The sequence below is a fragment of the Argiope bruennichi genome, chromosome X2 (assembly GCF_947563725.1).
Source record: "Argiope bruennichi chromosome X2, qqArgBrue1.1, whole genome shotgun sequence".
NCBI classification, from domain to species: Eukaryota; Metazoa; Arthropoda; class Arachnida; order Araneae; family Araneidae; genus Argiope; species Argiope bruennichi.
The window spans coordinates 28,470,138-28,493,242 of record NC_079163.1 but is presented as its reverse complement, the minus strand read 5'-3'; the positions used below and the strand labels follow the sequence as shown (position 1 = coordinate 28,493,242).

The 23,105-nt window shown below is 29.1% G+C and overlaps 1 protein-coding gene across 1 annotated transcript; it reads right to left on the bottom strand.

Moving 5' to 3' along the window:
• Positions 1–14,533: 14,533 nt before the first annotated feature.
• LOC129960773 (uncharacterized) lies at positions 14,534–23,105 on the bottom strand. The gene is made up of 3 exons (XM_056074405.1): positions 23,012–23,105; positions 18,914–18,965; positions 14,534–15,441 (listed from the first exon to the last, which is right to left on the bottom strand). The coding sequence occupies exons 2-3, from the start codon at positions 18,954–18,956 to the stop codon at positions 14,819–14,821; spliced, it is 666 nt and encodes a 221-aa protein (XP_055930380.1). The 5' UTR covers positions 18,957–18,965; positions 23,012–23,105; the 3' UTR covers positions 14,534–14,818.

Here is a 23,105-nt window from a genome sequence, read left to right as displayed (position 1 = left end):
ACGCGACTATCTGCTAGCTATTGGCAAAATAACTCGTATGTCCTTAAATTGCAGCTAATCACATTGCTTCTGATCACTATGTAGTCTCAATTTTAAGCGCTTTTTTTTTCTAGAAACTTATTTATTTATTTATTTATTTTGCGCTTGAAACATTGAGACTACAAGGATTATGCAAATTACAAAATCGCAAAAACATGTATTCTAATTGTATTTGAATTTTGTAATACATTGATTTACATTAGTATGAAGAAGGTTTAAAATTCAAAGCAGCTAGGTATAGAAAAAAAAATTGAGTTTTTAGTAGAACTAAAAATATATTTGACCTTATATTTTTTGTAGTTTTGTTTACTTCATTTAGCACTGAGTAACGCGACTATCTGCTAGCTATTGGCAAAATAACTCGTATGTCCTTAAATTGCAGCTAATCACATTGCTTCTGATCACTATGTAGTCTCAATTTTAAGCGCTTTTTTTTTCTAGAAACTTATTTATTTATTTATTTATTTTGCGCTTGAAACATTGAGACTACAAGGATTATGCAAATTACAAAATCGCAAAAACATGTATTGTAATTGTATTTGAATTTTGTAATACATTGATTTACATTAGTATGAAGAAGGTTTAAAATTCAAAGCAGCTAGGTATAGAAAAAAAAAATTGAGTTTTTAGTAGAACTAAAAATATATTTGACCTTATATTTTTTGTAGTTTTGTTTACTTCATTTAGCACTGAGTAACGCGACTATCTGCTAGCTATTGGCAAAATAACTCGTATGTCCTTAAATTGCAGCTAATCACATTGCTTCTGATCACTATGTAGTCTCAATTTTAAGCGCTTTTTTTTTCTAGAAACTTATTTATTTATTTATTTATTTTGCGCTTGAAACATTGAGACTACAAGGATTATGCAAATTACAAAATCGCAAAAACATGTATTCTAATTGTATTTGAATTTTGTAATACATTGATTTACATTAGTATGAAGAAGGTTTAAAATTCAAAGCAGCTAGGTATAGAAAAAAAAAATTGAGTTTTTAGTAGAACTAAAAATATATTTGACCTTATATTTTTTGTAGTTTTGTTTACTTCATTTAGCACTGAGTAACGCGACTATCTGCTAGCTATTGGCAAAATAACTCGTATGTCCTTAAATTGCAGCTAATCACATTGCTTCTGATCACTATGTAGTCTCAATTTTAAGCGCTTTTTTTTTCTAGAAACTTATTTATTTATTTATTTATTTTGCGCTTGAAACATTGAGACTACAAGGATTATGCAAATTACAAAATCGCAAAAACATGTATTCTAATTGTATTTGAATTTTGTAATACATTGATTTACATTAGTATGAAGAAGGTTTAAAATTCAAAGCAGCTAGGTATAGAAAAAATAAATTGAGTTTTTAGTAGAACTAAAAATATATTTGACCTTATATTTTTTGTAGTTTTGTTTACTTCATTTAGCACTGAGTAACGCGACTATCTGCTAGCTATTGGCAAAATAACTCGTATGTCCTTAAATTGCAGCTAATCACATTGCTTCTGATCACTATGTAGTCTCAACTTTAAGCGCTTTTTTTTTCTAGAAACTTATTTATTTATTTATTTATTTTGCGCTTGAAACATTGAGACTACAAGGATTATGCAAATTACAAAATCGCAAAAACATGTATTCTAATTGTATTTGAATTTTGTAATACATTGATTTACATTAGTATGAAGAAGGTTTAAAATTCAAAGCAGCTAGGTATAGAAAAAATAAATTGAGTTTTTAGTAGAACTAAAAATATATTTGACCTTATATTTTTTGTAGTTTTGTTTACTTCATTTAGCACTGAGTAACGCGACTATCTGCTAGCTATTGGCAAAATAACTCGTATGTCCTTAAATTGCAGCTAATCACATTGCTTCTGATCACTATGTAGTCTCAATTTTAAGCGCTTTTTTTTTCTAGAAACTTATTTATTTATTTATTTATTTTGCGCTTGAAACATTGAGACTACAAGGATTATGCAAATTACAAAATCGCAAAAACATGTATTCTAATTGTATTTGAATTTTGTAATACATTGATTTACATTAGTATGAAGAAGGTTTAAAATTCAAAGCAGCTAGGTATAGAAAAAAAAAATTGAGTTTTTAGTAGAACTAAAAATATATTTGACCTTATATTTTTTGTAGTTTTGTTTACTTCATTTAGCACTGAGTAACGCGACTATCTGCTAGCTATTGGCAAAATAACTCGTATGTCCTTAAATTGCAGCTAATCACATTGCTTCTGATCACTATGTAGTCTCAATTTTAAGCGCTTTTTTTTTCTAGAAACTTATTTATTTATTTATTTATTTTGCGCTTGAAACATTGAGACTACAAGGATTATGCAAATTACAAAATCGCAAAAACATGTATTGTAATTGTATTTGAATTTTGTAATACATTGATTTACATTAGTATGAAGAAGGTTTAAAATTCAAAGCAGCTAGGTATAGAAAAAAAAAATTGAGTTTTTAGTAGAACTAAAAATATATTTGACCTTATATTTTTTGTAGTTTTGTTTACTTCATTTAGCACTGAGTAACGCGACTATCTGCTAGCTATTGGCAAAATAACTCGTATGTCCTTAAATTGCAGCTAATCACATTGCTTCTGATCACTATGTAGTCTCAATTTTAAGCGCTTTTTTTTTCTAGAAACTTATTTATTTATTTATTTATTTTGCGCTTGAAACATTGAGACTACAAGGATTATGCAAATTACAAAATCGCAAAAACATGTATTCTAATTGTATTTGAATTTTGTAATACATTGATTTACATTAGTATGAAGAAGGTTTAAAATTCAAAGCAGCTAGGTATAGAAAAAAAAAAATTGAGTTTTTAGTAGAACTAAAAATATATTTGACCTTATATTTTTTGTAGTTTTGTTTACTTCATTTAGCACTGAGTAACGCGACTATCTGCTAGCTATTGGCAAAATAACTCGTATGTCCTTAAATTGCAGCTAATCACATTGCTTCTGATCACAATGTAGTCTCAACTTTCTTAACTGTGCTTATTTTTTCTAGAAATCTAAGGAAATCATTTTTTTTTCTTTTTGCGCTGGAAACATTGAGATTACAAGAGTTATGTAATCTACACAATCGCAAAAACATATATTCGTGTCGATTTTGATTTTAAACAAAAGTCACGGGAAATGAGTAATGGGAGCGTGAAATGTTTCTCATGCGAAAAGTCTTTTTTTTTTTTTCCTTTCAACTTTCTCTTTAAACAGTCGTTTTATGTTTATTCATATTTATTTTCAGGTTCATGAAGAATCAATTTCCAAGTTATAAACTTAATATTCTTGCATACAGTAAATGAATTTACTGAAACTATTACAGTTAATGAATTCACTATATATTACCTCTAGAATTGCTTTTTCAGAATGTTTTGATTAAAAAAATCACTTCCAAATTTTTATGTATAACTAAAATTTTATAACACTTTATTGTTCAATACTAGTAATTTTTTAATATTTTTCTGTCAAATTGATTTCGATAGATTTAAAAAAGCCAATCAAATTAGACTTTTCGAATTAATTAATCTGCTTCACCAACAAACTAAGTTTGATTCACGAAAATGTGTCATCTTTTTGTCCTAGAAACTGTAGAACTTGTTATCTGTGAATTAACTTATATAAATGAGATAGTAATCAATGATTATTCGAATAAATGTTTCTGTTGGGAAGCAATGGTGGCAACACAAAACTGCTATTTGTTTTTTATTGCATACTGATATTATCCTTAAGACTAAAATTCAAATAAACTTTTTTTTTATAAGAGAAAGTGACTTTAAGAAAGCATTCTATTTGAAAACTAAGGAAACTGAAGATATTTTTTAATACACAAAATGTATCTAGAAGCGAATAAAGCCGATATCACTAGAATAAAAGAAAATTTAATATTACATCGGCTGAGATGTAATACCTTTCCCCGGATTAGATTTTATAAATCCATTTTTAAGTTTCCCGCACCCACATTAAAAATCGATTTCATTTATTATTATTATTCAGCTGTAAATATTAATATAACTTAGGTTTTAATTTCGCAAACTATTTTAAAATTTTAAGTTGAATGCTAAAATTTGCTGCATTTTATCAAATAATTTTTTCCAGGTATCAACAATACTTCAATTTAAATACAAATGGTAGAAGATATTGTCTGTGACTATTGTTTTAGCCGCTTTTATTTGAAATGATATTAACTACAAAAAAAATCTATCGGGTTTTGAAAATATATTTAAGAGATAATTTCCATATCCTTTAGCATTCTAGCTTTTATAATGCAGTTCACGCTCAGTAAACTTGCACTGCATCAGTCCTTCCTCTCTTATAATCCGTAAGGGCAGCGGGTATTGTTAAAGGGAAAGTAAGTCACTGCATGAAGGTTTCAGTGACTACAAAGCTATGTTACCAATAGGATTTTGAATTATATAAATTTTGTAATATTCATTTTGTAGGTAATCATAGAGTAATTTTCTCTGTTTGGAGGCATTTGCAATCAAAACTAACAAATGGAATGAAACCATTCTGAACCATGTTCTGAATTTCATATGCAGACTGTAAAAGACATGGTGAGATTCATTTCAAAACAAATTACCAATGCAGTATCTTGCGCAGAAGAATAATCAGAATATGAATTTTGCTAGAGGGCTTTATTGTTAATTAATAAAAAAATTCTGCGTCTCATACTGTATGTAATTGATTTCTCTATGGAAATTTTTTTATCATTCATACATTAATGAAATTGGCATGTTTGATTTTCCGTGCGATTTTTATAATCGGGTTTTGTCCTGCCAAAAATTCTCCTATTGATGATTTTTTTAATTTTTTTTTATGGAACTTGTTTTTTTATGTTTTTTATAGTGCTTGCTAATCTGACATCTGAGAATCTACAACAATGGATTTTCATTCAAAATTTGTAATAATAAAAATTGTAGTTTTTCTCAAGTCACATCGAACATAATGGCGTTGAAATTACAAGAAATATTTATTTAAGGCTCTGATGCTTATTACCCATTACCAACTATGTATTTTTAATGTAATGAATTATTATCTTTTCCCTACGAGCAGTTAGTCAAATCTCTGTACAATCAAATAATATATAACATTTTTAGTCTTTGAAAAATACTGTTGTAAAAAGCTTGAAAGTTCTCCAAAAACTTAGTGGCATTTTCAATAAGACAGACCATCTTAAATATTTCCATTAATATTCTAAAAATGTTTGAGATATTTCTAATACGCCCTTTTTTAAATAATTTTTAGCAATGATTAACTGGTAATTAAAATGTTTTCAATATTCCCGCCAAAAAAAAATCTTTGAGAATTTTTCCTCCACAAAAAATGTTTACATTTGTATACTGCTCATTTTTAATCATGATTTAATGATTATTAAACATGATGATTATTAGACATTTTCAATAAAGTATACATATATTTTAAACAATCATAAATTTGACAGCTCTGATAAAAATTTAAATTCAAAAAAGTATTTTTTTTAACTTGCTAAAGGTAGATAAAAATGAAAAGTTCAAAATTATGGTTAATTATTAGTTAAAAAGAAAAAACTATTAGCAGTGTATATATTATCTTAATGTTAAAAAACACATGATTAAGGAAAAAAAATACATCTAGGGAGCTCATGCCGATTATTCGAATTGTTAAATTCATGCTAATATGCTCCCAATGGAAACCTGTGCATCAATTTGCAACATATTTTCGGTTAGAACACAATTCCTTATTGCACCTTTGATAACATCTGAGCTTTTTTCTCCTTTACATTTAGTTCGCATCAATAATGTTTAATCGATGATTAGATCTTGTTTGACCGTTTGAGGAACTATTAAAAAAGGTAAATTGTCCTGAAATCCTACAATTTGTAACCGTTAAATATTTAATAATAAATTTGTAGTCTTAAAACGATTCAACCTTAAGTAAGCGGAATTATCTATCTTTCAACTAAATTACGAAAACTTTTATTGTTTACTCTTTACTTTCAATTGCTTTTCTTGGTGAGACTGAAATTTTAAATATTTTAATTTTTGATGTATTGTAGCTTTTATCAGACGCAGACCGAGACCCGGGCAAACTGGACAACGGCTGTCGTTGCGAAAGCGGAGCCCTGAATTTTAAAAAAAAGGGTTCAATAGAAACGCGAGCTCCAAATAAAAAGGCAAGATTGTCTTGAGATTAAAGCAGAATTCTCTTTAGATTAAATCAGAAGTCGAAACTCCTCTTTGTTCAAAAGGATAATACAAGCAAAAATGTAATATTTATATTTTAGATATCTCAATCAACTTTAGAATGAATGACTAAACGCTGTAAATTAAAATTTTGGATTTTTATCTAACATTAAGAAAGCGAAGTAAAATCGTCATTTAACTTTAAGCAATGATGACTATAATGATGCAAATGATTTTCAATTTCATCAGGAAATTTTAGTAAGATCTGCTACCAGACGAAGTGAACCTGTTGAAGAGTCTAATTTACTTGAATTTGGACAAAATTGTTGAAAATTTCCAAATGATTTCAGTAACCCTGATGATTTTTCTGATTCAGCCTGTATCAGTTGCTGTTAGTCAGTGAAGTTTTCTAAACTTAAACGTATCAAAAGATATGTGAGATTTACTATATCACTGGAGCAACTAGCTGGCTTAGCAACCAAGTCAAATAAACAGAACCTTCTGTAGAACATTGGAATTAGAGAGATAAAAAGGCAAAAAAAAAAAAAAAAATAACGGAATTTATAACATTAAAATAAAGTCATATACTTTTAGAATAGATTTGATGAATACATTAATTAGTTTCAACAAGACCTCTGCATTATCTCATTAGTTTCAACAAGACCTCTGCATTATCTTATTAGTTTCAACAAGACCTCAGCATTATCTTATCTGAAATTTAAAAGTTTCCACCATAATGTTATCAAATCATATTTGTATGTAAAATGGGCATATTTTTAAACAAAATTTTGACCTTTAAAAAGCAAAAATTCCATAATTTAAAAAAATATATTGGTTGTGTGTGGTGGAACGGGGTTGCATTATACTATTGCCCCGTTTCTTGATAATGTTACCTCCTTTGGTTTTTGCGCATAGAATGATTGTTTATAATCACTATAATTTTATCTCAGGAGAATTGTATACTTTAAAAAATATGTAAGCGTAATATTTATGGTAAATAATTTATTGTATAAAATTATAAAATGATAAAAAAGAAAAAAAATCCAAAATCTGCTCCATTAATCGCTAATGGAAAATTCAAACACATACAAGAAATGAAATTCCTTGATGTAAAATCAGAACTGATGCACCACAAAAATTCTTTGATTACGATTGAAAATCACAAGATTCTGTGTAAAACTGCATAGAAAAATTTCAAAATATGTCAGAAAACATTTATTTTCCTCCAATCAATCATTTATGTAAATATCATTTCAATTATATTTTTATTACAAAGCTTTATTTATAATAAACTGTCTAAAATATTATTATATAACGATCATATTTATTTACTTCTAATGTTTCTAAACTTTTCATTTAGTCAGATGGCTGATTCTTATTTTTTTTTTTTTTTAACATTTATAAAGTTTTTTGTCTATCACACAGATGATTTCTAATTTCACAGAAATTAGAAATCATCGACGCTTTACAAATTTCATTTTAAAATTGTGCAAACTATACAATGAATTTAACTTATACAAATATTATTTTGAGTCTTTTACTAAACGAAGAGAAACAAATTCGAAGTTGTTATTTATAACAGTTTCTTTTTAATTCTAAGTAAATATTTACAAAAGTATATATACAATGGGTCTTTTATCAAATGAAAAAAAAATCGTGCTTAGAATATTAGAGTATTTCTAACATTTTTTTTTAATTCTAAGTAAATATTTTCATGCTATATGCTTTCTTTCTTTGCCCAGGCAGAATAGAAACTACATGATTCTTGAACAGTGGTTGTGTTCTGTATGTTACTGATATTTTCCCACTTATTTATTTAATTTGTATAAATTTAACGAGAGATGGCCATTGATTTTAATGCATAAAATCATAAAATACTTTACTAACATCCTTTATGCATGCAAATTTTTATCCCCTAAAAATATCTTTCTATTTTACTTCCGAATAAAATCCAAACTCTGCAGCGCTGCGATCCAAATGTGAATCTATGCTTTGCGTGATAAGTATTCACGAATTTTAATTGCTTTTCGATTTTGCTTTCGAGTTAAATATGCCTCCAAGATTTTTTAAATACTAGTCAAATATGCCTCCAATATTTTTTAAATACTAGTCAAATATGTGCCTACCTTTTTACATGTTAAGAACAAAAAAAAATTCCAATAAATTTTTGAAAGATAATAAATTTATTTTTCTAATTGGGTTGCTTTTAAACAACCAAGCATTTTGTCCGTTGATTTTCAAAGGTGTATGACCGCATGAGCAACGTATTGTTCCTCTTCAGAAGATATTTTCCCTCTATTAACGACTATGTTTTCTTTGGACTTCTATGCATTGACCTTATCTCTCTTCTTCTGAGATAAACATCCCCGGGCAAGCAATGAGATATCCAGTCAAATCGTGGACCCTTCCGTGATGAGGAAGACTTTTCGCCATTCGTATCACGTATCGCATGGGCACGCCGTTCATTTCGCAGTCATTGAGATTGCAGTTAACTGAACTGTGTCAAGATCATTTACCATCTTTTCTCAACCTCCATTTTTTTATTGGACACGTGTGTTATACTTCGGATGTAAACACGTGTTTGGCCGGACTGGATTTTGGAGCCTGAATGTTAAATTCTGTAAGCATCCGTACTCGAATGTTTTATTTTTGGGGAATAAGCAAATTTTTATCATTTATTTTAGAGATTATATGAAATTACATGCGAAGGAAGTTTAGAATTCAAGATTTGTATTAATTTCGGTTAGTTTTTAAACAGTGGCAAATTATCGAAAATGTGCATGATGTATGTAATGAACAGAAATGTTGATTACATATCTTTTCTATTCGACATATTTGCAAAATCTAAAGATTTTTTGAAATCATTATGGATTTTGTACTCAATTATGAAACTCTGATTATTCTGTTAAGAAATGAGATTACTTTATTCGTGAATATTTCCAACCTTCCAAAAATTTAAAGCATCATCTCATTTCTTTTCCAAATAAAATTTTAAAGAGAAAATTAAAATTGCCGACAGCGAAAACACACACACACACACACAAATCCTTGGCCGTGATGTTCTTTGTTTTAAAAAAATTCTTATAAGGAAGGAATAAAACCTCACCTAATAGAACCAGGGGAAGTGGTCTTTCCACAGCTTTCTCGCAGATGTTATTCCAAATATAGATATAGGTGTTATACCAAAGAACGCTTTGCATGGCATTGGTGTACTCTAAATACGAAATATTAATCTTTGGGCTGAATTTAGAATTTTTACTGATTCTGTCGTGTCAACCTTAGCGAGTTATTTTTCGATTAAGTCCTGGCATGCGGTTACTGATATCCAAAAATGGAATCAGTATTTTAGATGCGTTTTTCCCAATCGATTGAAACAAAACTTTGTAAAGCTACACTTGCAGACACAAATTAAATATATTTAACACTTTCGCTGCCACGACTCACACCCAATATTCGGGTCCTCTATCTAGTTAAATGACCCCTTCTTTGCTATCTCTTGACTGTAGTAAAGAAGGGTTCATCTAATAACATAGATGGTTTGGTACAATTACGTATTATCTCTAACCCGCAGGCGCGTCATGTGGTAGTCAATGTGAATCTATGACTGCCACATGACTCAATGTGTTAACTCATTACGTTTTCGACTTATCGTGTTTATATGTTTCTGAAAGTACAGACCAACAAACGGTCAACCCCTCATTGGATTTGCCTCAAAATTTGACAGATGTCTACACTGTAGATCTTAAAAGTGTGTGCCGAATTTTATCCATCTAGCTCCCTTTATTTTGTAGTTATTGTGTTTTATTCGAACAATCAGCCAGACAGACTCCTCTGCACAGAAATTTTTGAAAATTTGATAGATATCTACAATTTGGTGTAAAGACCATATACCAAATTTCATCCACCTATCTCAAAGGGTTTTTTTTTTTATTTATCTTTGTCACAAACAGACGGACATTTTCCAAAAATGTGTTTTTAGAACTCAAGAAGGTCTAAAATGTGGAGATTCGTTGAAATATCGAGATTTATTTATTTATTATGATTACTATACTTTCTTTGCACTACGTATACGAGAAAGGAAAAAATGCATTCACAATTTATTTCAGCTTAGTATGTTGAATACTAAAACAATTTTGGAGAAATCTGATAATCGCAAATTTTCTCGTGATTAGGTCAACGTATTAAGTAGATTTGACTGATGATAGCAAGGTAAAATTCAGCATCATATTGCGATTCATAATAATTACTAAAAATGCAGGCTAAGAGTATAATGTACGAGAATTTTAACCTTTTAAATCCATACTTGCAGTTGGCTTATAAAAAAATGAGGAGAAATAATGTAAATCTGTAATAACGTTAAAGAAACTATATAAAACTATAACTGAAACAGTCAGGTTTCATTTGGAAAAAAAAAAAAAAAAAAGCAAACTTCCATTCAAAAAACGTTTAAGTGTAATAAAAAGAATTGTTAGTTCTTCTTTCTTCCACCTAATACAAAATATAGCACAAGAAAGGTAATAATTATTCCTTATAACTCAATAATTATTCCTTATAACTCAAATGTAAATGTTTTGAAGAGAATCAAAACAAAGATGAGAGATAAAATTACTTAAAAGCCAATTTCATGCTTTACAACTCTTACAGTAAAGAACTTCCTGCTTATCTTGGTCAAGTTCCTTTCCTTAATCTTTTTGGGATGAAACTTCCGAGTTAAATTAAAAATATCAAGGAAACCAAAATTCGCTCGGCAGTGAATCAAAAAAACCAAAATTCACTCGCTGTGGCAGTGGTTATTTTTTTTTTATCTTTTTTTTTTTTTTTTTTTTTTTTTTTTGGAGAAAATATTTAGATACGAATCACATACTGATTACATATAAATATTTTTCCTCATCTCACATCCATCAGCGTCAGCTCAAAAAATTTTGAGGTACCAATAGGTTATCATCCTATGGCATCAACGCAAGCATCAGAAAAATTGTGAGGTATCAATAGGTTATCATCCTATGGCAACAATGCAAGCATCACAAAAATTGTGAGGTACCAGTAGGTTATCATCCTATGGCATCAATGCAAGCATCACAAAAATTGTGAGGTACCAATAGGTTATCATCCTATGGCATCAATGCAAGCATCACAAAAATTGTGAGGTACCAATAGGTTATCATCCTATGGCATCAATGCAAGCATCACAAAAACTTATGAGATGCCGCTATAATACATTGTCAGCACGATAACATGTAGAAAAAAGCTCTAATAGTTAATTATAAAAAAAATGTTGTGTGTGTGTGTGCGTAAAACCACGTTTTTTCAGGAAACACTTATATAGATAAGAAGCAAAACGTTATCTAAATATGAAATTTGATCCAAATCGTTAGAACTATTTCCGAGATGCACGAAATAAATAAATTTATAAATATACAAGAATTGCTCATTTAAAGTTATAAGATTTGATCCCTGCGTTCAATTTTTCCTTCAAGAATAAAATTTCTGTGACTTAAATATCCTTAAAGATGCGCCAAACAAACTTACCTCATAGATGAGAATATTCAGTCCAAATATTACCACATTTTCATGGGTAAATAGTCAGGCTAAGCACTTTCTAAATGTTAAGAATGATCCGAAGTCATGAAAATTTTTGGTTCACAATATACAGTGATTCATAATCGTGTAATGTGAAACTTCTTTAAATAAAGCTGCGATATGAACATACGATAGTTTTATAGTTGCAAATGTACAACATAATATTTAACTAAATTATTAATAGACGATACGAGTGAAAACACATGATTATTTTAGAGTTAGAATGTAATTATAGAACTATATAAGGTACGGTAGAACCATAATTTAACAATACACTATATACTAAGTCGCACGGCAAAGGCAAGTGATGTCGAGTATTTTTATTTTTCTTTCGTAGAGGTATATTTGGGATTATAAAATGATGACATTATGCTGTATATGTATAACTATTTTGTCCTCGAAACTTCTTGACCTCAAGGGCTTTCGCTTTTCCCACCTCAAAACTGTTAAGACAAACTGTAAGCTTTCTCAAAATTTATTGCTCAAATATTACAATTAGTTATCGTCTGATGTTGTGATAGAGTTCATGTTTTTACTGATGGTTTTTTTTTTTTTTTTTTTTTTTGAGTTCCTAGAATTTTCAAAAAACCAACAAAAAGGCTGTCGAAGGTTCTATCATCTTCTCCTAGCTGTTTAGAAAGCAACAGCATCACGCAGCCTGATATGCAGCTGAAGCATCAAAAGCCTATCTCAACCTATTAATCAAGGTTACAAACAAATTCTTAGTAGCCCTGACCGTACGAAAGAAACAACTCTGTTTCTCCAAGCTATGTCCGAGAATATTCTTCCCAGATGATTACCACAAGTTCGTTGAACCGGAAAGAACCGGTCTCGGTCAGCAGCTATGGGAGGATATTCCTGACTCTAAGTGACATTGGAAAAAAATTGTTTTTAAGGGAAGGGGGGAAAATGAGATGAAGTATCTGTTTCTAGGTCTGACAACGGTAAATATTTTCGTCATTTTTTTCCCTTAAAAGTTTAGATTATTATTATTTCATTACAGAGGATAAAATAACTGGGAAATGGAACAAAAAAAAACGTAATTTTCCTATTTGGATGTTTGTCACGCAAATAGCCATTGCCTGCAGCGTGTGATTGTCCTTTCCAATGCATAGTAAACCTTTCCAAACTTATTACGTGTTTTATTATTTTATTCAAAAAATTCTCATATTTTTTATATGGTCATTTTTAATGCGTTGGGAATGTATTTAAAACTCGTGTGGATTATAAGTTTTTAAAGAAAACTGTGATTTTTTAAAATTTGGTTATTTGTCCAAAATAATGTTAAGGTTGCTGTTACTGAAAGTCATTCAAGTCTGACGCAAAAGAATTTGTTCCAAACGATGACTGTGATGCTTTGCCTTAAATATTCTTCGTCTTTTAAAAATTTTACAATAATTTTTTTTCTTTTCATTTTTACCAATAATTTTACTTTGTAAGATGTTTTTCTTTGCAACTTTTAATACAATGAGTATGGCGCTTTTCCGCCAAAGGTAGCTTAAGCAAAGGTAAAGGTAACATGAACAACTCAAACCCTTACCAACTATCATACAAAGCAAAAGAAAAAAAAAATGATCAAAATTATAATAAAACAATCTAATCTGTTTCTTTCAAAATTTTGTATCCTTATGATTTCATTACAGATGAAAAACCTAGTAGTAACTGATTATTTTTATACTGACTATTCCTTCTTAGGTATAGAAATAGTCTTTAGCTTATAGTAAAATTTCAAAGTACTTTATTTTTATCGATCTTAATTAGCTATAAATCCACTTTTCAAACAGGAAATAGGTTCTTTTAATGTCAGATAAAAGCATAAGAATAACTAGTTCAACTTAAGTTTCTAGGAGCTTCTATCTACTGCTTGTTGTTGGAACTTTGTTGCACTCTTATGTATACTGTTCAAGAAAAACGGTCATATTAGGATTTTAACTGTACTTTTAAACGGTTTTAAGCAGTTCTTAGCTTAAGATACCTGTCAAAATATGAGGATTAAAATTTACTCATATCTGAAAAATTTATGATTTATTTAAAGATCTAATCAGAAATTAATTTTAAAAAATAAACCATTTAAAAACAGAATACCGTATTTTTATGAATATAAAACACCTACGAACAATTTCCTCAAAATTATATTACCTTAGAATGGATTTGATCTTTTCAACTATGAAAACTCTTGTAATTCTCAACTATTGTTATTAATTCTTCTGTGTGACATCCCTCTTACATCTCCAATCTGGAAATGTGATTTTCAAAGTTTACAAAGTTTAATTGTATAATCAAATTACGTGATTATACAATTACAAATATAACGATATAATTAATGTGCTATTATATTAATTAAAAATTGCTGAAAGCAAAGTAAATTGCTGAGAGTTGATTAGATTTTTTTAATTTAAAATATTATTGAGTAACGAATTTTTACTATCAACAAAATTCTACGGCTCAGAAGAAAATACAATACATTAAATAAACTGATATTTCCTTGACTTTAAAAAAATGAACAAAAATATTCAGCTATTAAATAAATATTCCTTCAAGAAAAATCATCATATGCAAACGATTTTCTGAAAGAATTTTTTAGTTAAAAAGTAACAAACACAGTAAGGGATATTTTATTGTAAAGTCCTGCCAAAATTCAGGAAGACAAAATAAATTGGGAGCAGAAACCAAAACAAAACATAAATTATTTGACAAATTTATTTTCTATTTTACACTATTTGCATATCACCTCCTATGTTTTCATTATTTGATACATTATGAGAGAAATACATTGAAATTTATTTTCCAAGACCAAACACGAACGACTTTCAAAAAGGCAAGCTACCTATTATAAAAATTCTTGGACCCCAAAGTACTTAAGAGCATATTGATTCAAAACTGATCTTAAAAATCTAAGCTTTCTCTTAACTTTATTTTAGAATGTTAAATTCTTAAGTACCTCTGATACTACCAGACATGATGAAGAGATATCTGCCTCAGCTCTATTTCAAGATGATGATACCTTTCTTTACTCATGATTTTATCTTTGATACCACATGTAGGGAATCCTTTCAAATGCATTCGCCAATGCAAATTGGAATTCCTTTCCAACACTGTTAAAAATTGCTGGCCAAGCATGCTCAATAAACCCGGTTTCTAAAACATTTAAATATTTATTTAAAATAGATCCTAAACCTGTAAATTTTATTTGAATTTGTCCTATTCGAAGAAATGAAAAGCTTCTTAGATGAATTAGGTCGAATGGATAATAAGATAAACCAATACTCAATATAGTCGAAGACATGTTTGCTTTAGCACGTATTGAAGTCGATGGTAGTTTTCCGTACTTCAATTTTCCATTAAAAGTTATGCCTAACTCATCAAGTTTAATCGAACAATTGACGAAAGGTTGCTGTCCGTATCCGTAATATGGTCCAGAGCAATTTCCATATCGTCTGGCATGAGATAGTCCATGAAGCAGTCCTTCAGTGTATTTCACAGTTCCATGGACTTTTCCGAAGATTTTCACATGATCTTCAAATTCTGCTTGGAAGTCTGGAAGTGGTAATGGGTCGAATCCAAGAGACCGGATTTCGAGTTGCAGCGCTGTATTTAAAACTGTATCTAAATAGCTTTCTGCTGTTCCTGACCCAGTTACACTCTCTGTGAAAGAAAAAAAATTGCTTTGGTAAATGTGTGGCAATGTTCAAAGGGAAATTTTTTACATTACGTTTTCTAGAAGTTCTTACCTCCAATGACTAACACAATCATATTTCCTATAAAATTTCTAAGCAATGGATTATTAAAAAAAAGAAGAAAGAAAATAAAAGCTATCTGGAGCGAGAACTGAGAAAATCGAGCTGAAAAATCCTCACTTTGCGCAGTAATTTATGTTAACTTTAAAAACAAATCTATACATAATCTATCTCTACTGGTGAGATAATATAGGCAATAAATTACGATTTTTTTAGACTTCTGGAAATAATCCACTCAGACAAATAACTAAGAAATGTTAAATTCATTATCTTTTTATGTTGACGTAAATAATTTATTTCTAAATTATTCGTCATTTCCAAAAAAAAAAAAAAAAGTAACATAAAATTATAGAAATAAAATTGCTGTAATCAGGATTTCGAGAATAAAATACACTGAATTGCCATAAATATCTAATCAACGCCTTTACAAAAGAAGTTATGATGCATTTAATTTTAATTATTCTGAAAATATTTAACAAGTATATATAACTGACAGAGTCTTACTCATGGGAAAATTGATTTGCATGTGTAAAACATTGACTTTTTAATATTTTAACTTTGTATACTCGAAAAATTACTGTTTGAAAAAGAAAGTTTGTTTTATTTGTACGAATGAATAACAGAACATTTAAGTATCTAATAAGAAAATTTCTTAAAAAAAGCCATTGATATCCAACATCTTGCAGCCTATTTTTGACTTTTAATTGCTAGATTTTGAATGTTGTTAATAGGTTGACATATTCCCAGTCGCTAAAAACATGAGAATTTTTTAGGTGCATACATTTGGCTGTAAAATAGCATCCCATATCAAAATATAGCTATCACAATTGCATAAAAGTTTATTTATTATCATAGTTCTTTAAAAAGATGTCCTGTTCTAATGGCAATTTTATTTATTTAATAGGTCTTTCAAATCCTTGAGACCCTAGCCTGATTCTACCGATACTAATGCTGTTGAATACAATTCCTTAAATATGTGTTTCGATGGGAGGAATTCTAGCTCGACTGCCTTGTATACCTTCTACAGCTAGACATCAGTGATTAGGTTAAAATCTCTATGTTTATGGGTTTACATTTTTTATTAGGGCTGGAAATTCCATGGTAACATCCATACAAATACAACCAATGCATCCTAGATATTAGCTTGCAATGTTTATATCCTTCCTTGCAGTCACTAGCGTTGAATACTACTTGTCCAGCTATGAAGAAGTCATAGAATATCTGATGCAATATCAGTTCTGATGATTTTTGCATGGTGCGGTATATAGCTATAGGAATCTCTGAAATATTTCGGCAGCGAATGCCACAAAGTGATTCCTTCATCTTTAGAATCAAATCATTATCACAGGGATGTAAATCCGGAGATTACAGAGATGCATAGCAATTCTCAATCCTTTCACACAAATAAGTGATTCATGGGGTTACTCCGAACAGTTCCAAAAGTTCTCAACGCGATATAACCCTCCATCCGAACCATTACTTAACCAGTACTGCTTCAGCTAATACGAGGGATGATCCAAAAAAAAGTTTACAAGGCAAAGGAAAAATGCTTTATCAACAATAGACATAGAATACAAATGGTAATTAAGAGACCTATGTGGCGGTCATTTCTCTACATAATCACCAAACTTGTTGAGGCATTTATCACTCCACTGGACCAATTTGTTTAACTCGTCTTGGTAATAATCAGGTCCCAGGCTATTGAGCCAGTTCTCGGCATCGTTTTGAACATTATCATCTGATATGAACCTTGTTTCGGATAAGTGTTTCTTCAATGCTGGGAAAAGGAGATAGTCACTGGGAGCCAAATCGGGGCTGTATGGGCGTGACTCCAGACATCCCACCTAACAGTTTCCAGCAACCTCTCTGCCCGCTTCAAAAGAATGACACCATTTTGCCACCTGTTGTCTACTCATTGCTTCGCCCCCGTACATTTCAGCGATTTGTCTGTGAATATCCGATGGGGACACATTCTTGTCCCATAGAAATCGTATTACGTCTCGCACCTCTGTGCGAGCCCACTTCTCTAGACGTCTTCCATTACAGTCGCTGTTTCAGGTCTCAGTACTAACAATATCGGCTCGAACGACAGGTCTAAGACAACTAGGGCCATCTATCTCCACTCTGGGTAACAATATTCCCATCCACAATTTCTACTTTACAAATGCTGCTGCTTGTAAACTTTTTTTGGATCACCCCTCGTATATGACTTTCGCACCGTTGGAAATAACGTTAGTGACTACATCAAAAGATTAAAAATATTTCTAGTTAATACCTATGATGTATCAACTGTAATTGTATCATCAAACCAGAACTAACAAGGTTCTGGAGTCAGGTATACGTTGTGGTGTCTATGTCTATGCTAACGTATAGTTGCTCTCATTAAATTTTTAACATACGGATTTGAGTTCGTTATTTTCTGACATGCATTCCCTCATATGTAAATTTAGCAGAGAAATTACTGCTACGAACTGAATATTTCTTTATAAAATCAAATCTTAAATCTCACACGATCTAAAACAAATTCTAACAAATTTTTAAGGTTTTGCTATAATCAATACTATAACTTTTTTTTTAAATAATAAATCATATTTATGATCTTTAGTTATTTTGAAATTATCATGAGGGCCATACTTGATTCTTTGACCTCAAACTTTATCAGGCTGTAGTCTAGACAAAACAAGATGGTATCTCGCAGTTATTTCTGAAATACTTTTCATCAATTATTTTAAAAGCCATATGTTATCTAATTATGTCTTCTTAACAGGAAATATATTTTAAATATAATCATAGATACTGCTTTTATCTCTTTTGTCCTTTAGACAAGAATACCTGGATTTTTCATTGTGTTTCTACTTTGATATGTTACCTATTTTTATTCTTTATATCTTGATGTTTTCAAATATTTTAAATTTTCATTTTCTAATTTTTAGCTATATTTCATATATGATCAAGAATCTTATCATTTTTATCAGTTTTTAATTGTAATTTCAATAGTTTGTAATGCCAATGGTTTTAATTGCAGTTTTAATCTAGCTATAATGTCATAAGAACATAAAAGTAAATCAAAATCATCATCCTCATCGAAGCTGGTAAAGAGTTTTGGCGCAATTACTAAAATAAATAAAATATATACATAAGAAAATATATACAGACTACGCTATAAATGTTACAGAAATATCTCTTTTTTATCTTTGAGTATACGGTTCCTGAAAAATTTAGGAAACAAAATTGATACTTAACTGAATTTCTTGAAAGTAACTTTTTGTAAATCCTTAACAGAACAGTAAATGTTTTAACTAATAATTCATTTTATCTAAAACGGTCATTACACTTGTTTTTTCTCATTTTTTAAACAAATAAGTTAACTTTTTACTTACCGAAAAAAAGTGAAGCTGACAAAACTAAGGAAGCTAGAAGCATTATATCTTTCTGAAAAGAAGATTTATAAATTAGTACAAAATAAAAGAATAATAATAAAAGAAAAATTCAAAGTAAGAATTGGAATATATACATATGGAAGTTTTCAAAATTCATAGCAATGACAAACGAAGATTTATTTCCTAAATTCTTTACATCTTTATTGGTAATAAAAAAGAATGTGTGTGTGCATTTTAGCGCTCTACAGGCCAGATTATTTGGCTTAATGATGACCTATTCCATCCAAATATATTTTGGAAAGTAAAAATGTGCAACTCGGATGATTTTTTTTAAAATTTTAATTATTTGGTGTCTTTTGCAATGACTTCCAAAAATATTATTACATTAAAATGATTTTTTACGCTGTTTTTAAATTAAAAAAAAAACGTTTATAATGATACTAATTTATTCATTACGCAATCTTTTTCTGAGTTTTAATAATCTTTTGAAAATAATTTTCAACTCTACATTGAATAGTTGCAGTGAAATTTAAACCTTTGTTTACTGTTTTGTCAAGCATTTAATTGTGCGATTTTTTCCCCCATTATTGAAAGGAAACGATATAATATATTCACAAACTAATCCAAAATTTTATTATTCCGGATGTTTCAGTCTACAAATTACAAAGTCTTATGCAAACTTAAGAGATATAAAATGCATTATGTTCTAATTTTAAAAAGTTTTGCGCTTTTATAATATTTATAAGAAACAGCCATATAAAGAAAAGAAAAGAGCCGAGTTATCTAATATACATATAAATTCGCAATGGGTTTTATTAAATTGTGGCTTCGGAAATGACCACAAAAAATATTAATCTTTTTGATAAATTTAACTATTATATAAGATGGAATATACATCGTACATGTGAGAATGGAAGACGATTCAAAATTCAGCTTACAAACTGTAGAAAAGGTAGAAAGTATGAAAATAAACAGGAATCACATAGGTACATCTACGTAAAATGGCGTCCAGGTGAATACCAAAACAGAGCTTCACCATTCTTTTTTTTTTTTTTTTTTTTTTTCAACTTTATACTCTCTTCTTCCGAAACTTTAAGTCAGGGAAGATATAGACTAAGCCTAAATAATTATAGATAAAACTTTTGAATTAATATGATCTAGTCACTGATTAAAGCATCCTGAATATCTAATTAGATTTATCTAATAAATTCAGTTGATCTAAAAATATTCCTAAATATGACTGCAAAAGTAATTTTCATTGATGAAATTTAAATCAAACCAATTTCATTCTTTCGTCATTTTTTTTATCAATTTTCTTCGATTAAAAAAAGATTACTATCGCAAATAACTTCCTTAATCAAGAATTTTAGTTTACTTTTAAACATTGTAAAGGTCGTTAGTGATATAATAGTTTGTGTATATTATATTTCTGTAGGTATATATATCATATTTCTTTTTCTGTATGATCTGCATAAGCTAATTTTTACTTAACAATTACATATGTCATAAGATATTTATAAATTAACTGTGAATTATTTAGATTTTTATAGGTTGTAAAGCTTATAGATATATTTTACTGTATATTTTGTAAACAAATGTTAATTCTTATTATAAGAGTTAAGGCCTCTGTACCTATTAATTTATGTTACTTATTTATGCAATATAACTATGTAATTTATGATCATTTAATAAATGCAATTATTGAATTACCATTAGAATCACATGTGGCTTTAATGGCTAAAAAATTGTTAATATATATCAGATTTATTTATTACCTAGGATTTAACATTTATAGATATCAAATAATTTAATTTTTAAGAATCTGGGGAATGATTAAAAAATAAATAAAAATGCACTATCAGCTTAGATGCAACTCGTTTTTTCCTCAGTTTTGCATCCTGTGTTAATGGCACCTTGGGCATTTGCTTTGCCTACTCCACCTTAATTACAGTACTGCATAAGAATCATTGGAAACGCTATTCTGATGAGGTAGAGAGTACACAGAAATACAGAAATGTATGTCAAGAAACGAGGGGACACTTTTTATGTGACGCTATTTTTATACGTTTAATTTCACAATACCTGCTCTGAGTCCTTACTATTCACAACAATGCACTCTTTATAGCATCGAGGCATAGATTAGCAAATTATTAATCAGTGTTGCTCTGGCATTTGAACTGATGATAAAAATGCTTGATATAAGATTGTCATTTTGAACTTATCAACAGTCTTAAACTCCTGCGTGTTCACCGTCCGCTTTTTATGTTTAAAAACATGCACTAAAATCTAATTATGCCTCTGACAAACAACATCTTTTAGCTTATCTGTTGGTTTCTTCGGCCATTCTTTTCTATGTGATTCTGACTTGCCTTTGAGTTCTCTTCCTCACTTAACTGTTTGCGCCTTGAATTTTGAATCACCTGTAGATTTAATTAAATTTTTAAATGGTATCTTTTACTTAGGAGAAAAATGAAGAATAGGCAAATGAACTTATATGAAGGGACTATCATCAATTGAAGGTAGGCTTCCTGTATTATAACATTTTACTGGTATCAGATTTTTTTATCCATATGGATTTTGCCCATTGATATTTGCTCATGCACACATTTCTAACCTTTTTTTCTGAAAAAATATAAAGAATTTTAAAAGCATTCCATTTTTTCTGGTAGAACAGCTTAAAAGTAAAATTCGGATTCTGATAAGGATGGCATGGTCCTTTGAATTTTACAGCAATAAGATATGAGAGGATAAGAGCACTGTAGTAAAATAAAACACGAAAATTTAACCATGAAATTTGTTTTCCCTCTTTTGAAAAATAATATAAGAAAACGAGGGAGTAGATAAGTAGCAACTGCTGAAGAAAATTCCGATTAAAAAAAAGAAACTGTTTACTAATCAGCATTTTGTGGTTCAAATTTTAGCGAAAATATTTTTATTTATTTCTTTTTCCCACAAAATTCCCTTATTGGATTGTAAACAAAAAGTTTTCATACCCAAAATTTTAAATTCAAAAGAAAAAAAAAAAATCTTGAAATTTTTGTTAAGATCTGAAATTTTATATTGAATAAATCATCAAGATAATATCCAATTCTAAATTTAATAAAAGTATTTTCTTATTTTTTTTAATATTTTTGATACTGATGTATTATCAAATGGTTGGTTGAGGTTTTTTTTTTTTTGACGCAAGAATCGCTTTGGGGCATGTTGTGCCGGGCTTATGGTTGATTATGTAATAAATAAATAAAAGTACTAGTAAACAAATAAATAAAAAAAATTATTTAAAAAATTAAGACTTCTATCAATTATTAACAAAAATGATTATGGATAATTAGCAATAAAAATTGTAAATTAAATAATAATTTAAAAGTAAAGGATTTATTTTAACCCTTGAATTGCCTGTTTTTTTTTTTTTTCATTTATTGAGTAAATTATGGGAGAAGCTCTTTTAAAAAAGAATATTTTGTTTTAAGTGTGATTTACAGATAAGAAACAATCCTTCAGCCAATCAACAACAATGGGCTTTAGCAGAGTAAACAAAATTATGAACAGTCATAAATATATATTTAAACACCTTACATTTCAATCGGCAATTTTTAGCTCAACAAGTGCAGAATAAAATATGGTATACTCAATCGAACAAACAAAATAAAAAAGATTGGCGATCACAAACGAAAAACAATAATAAATTTATTATTTTTTTGTCATCAACGCACTCTTGATGCCATGTATAAGTTGCAAAGTGATTTAATGACATATTTAAAAAGTACTGTGTAGGCAGTCACATGCTTAAATCTTATTCTCGTAATATTTCAGAAAAGAAAATGCGCATGTTATATTTGTATGATTTGATTAATAGGTTTCAATATCGATACCTTGTAACGATCATGACTCTAAAATTCTCTCTTTTAATTTCCAAAAAGCATTTTGTAAAAATAATTTTCCATTTTAGGCGCATTTTATCGGCAATGTTTTTATTAAAATAAGATATGCGGTTTTTTGATGGACTTAAAAACAAATTTTTGTGTTACTACTATTTATACAATACAATACAATATTTGGTAAAAACAAATACAAAACATTCAAAGAAAATTTACTTACATTTTCTTAGGCCTTTAAATTTGAACAGAGGAATCGGCACTAATATACCTGTCAGCTAACGGGGATATGATGATAGAATCTGAGATCTTTTATA

What these genes read in the sequence shown, in the direction of transcription:
- LOC129960773 (XM_056074405.1), bottom strand. Translation starts at nt 18,956, where the DNA reads ATGCTTCTAGCTTCCTTAGTTTTGTCAGCTTCACTTTTTTTCG. An exon ending in GTCAGCTTCACTTTTTTTCG is followed by an intron (nt 15,442 to 18,913) that starts GTAAGTAAAAAG and finishes TTTCTTTCACAG; the next exon opens with AGAGTGTAACTGGGTCAGGA.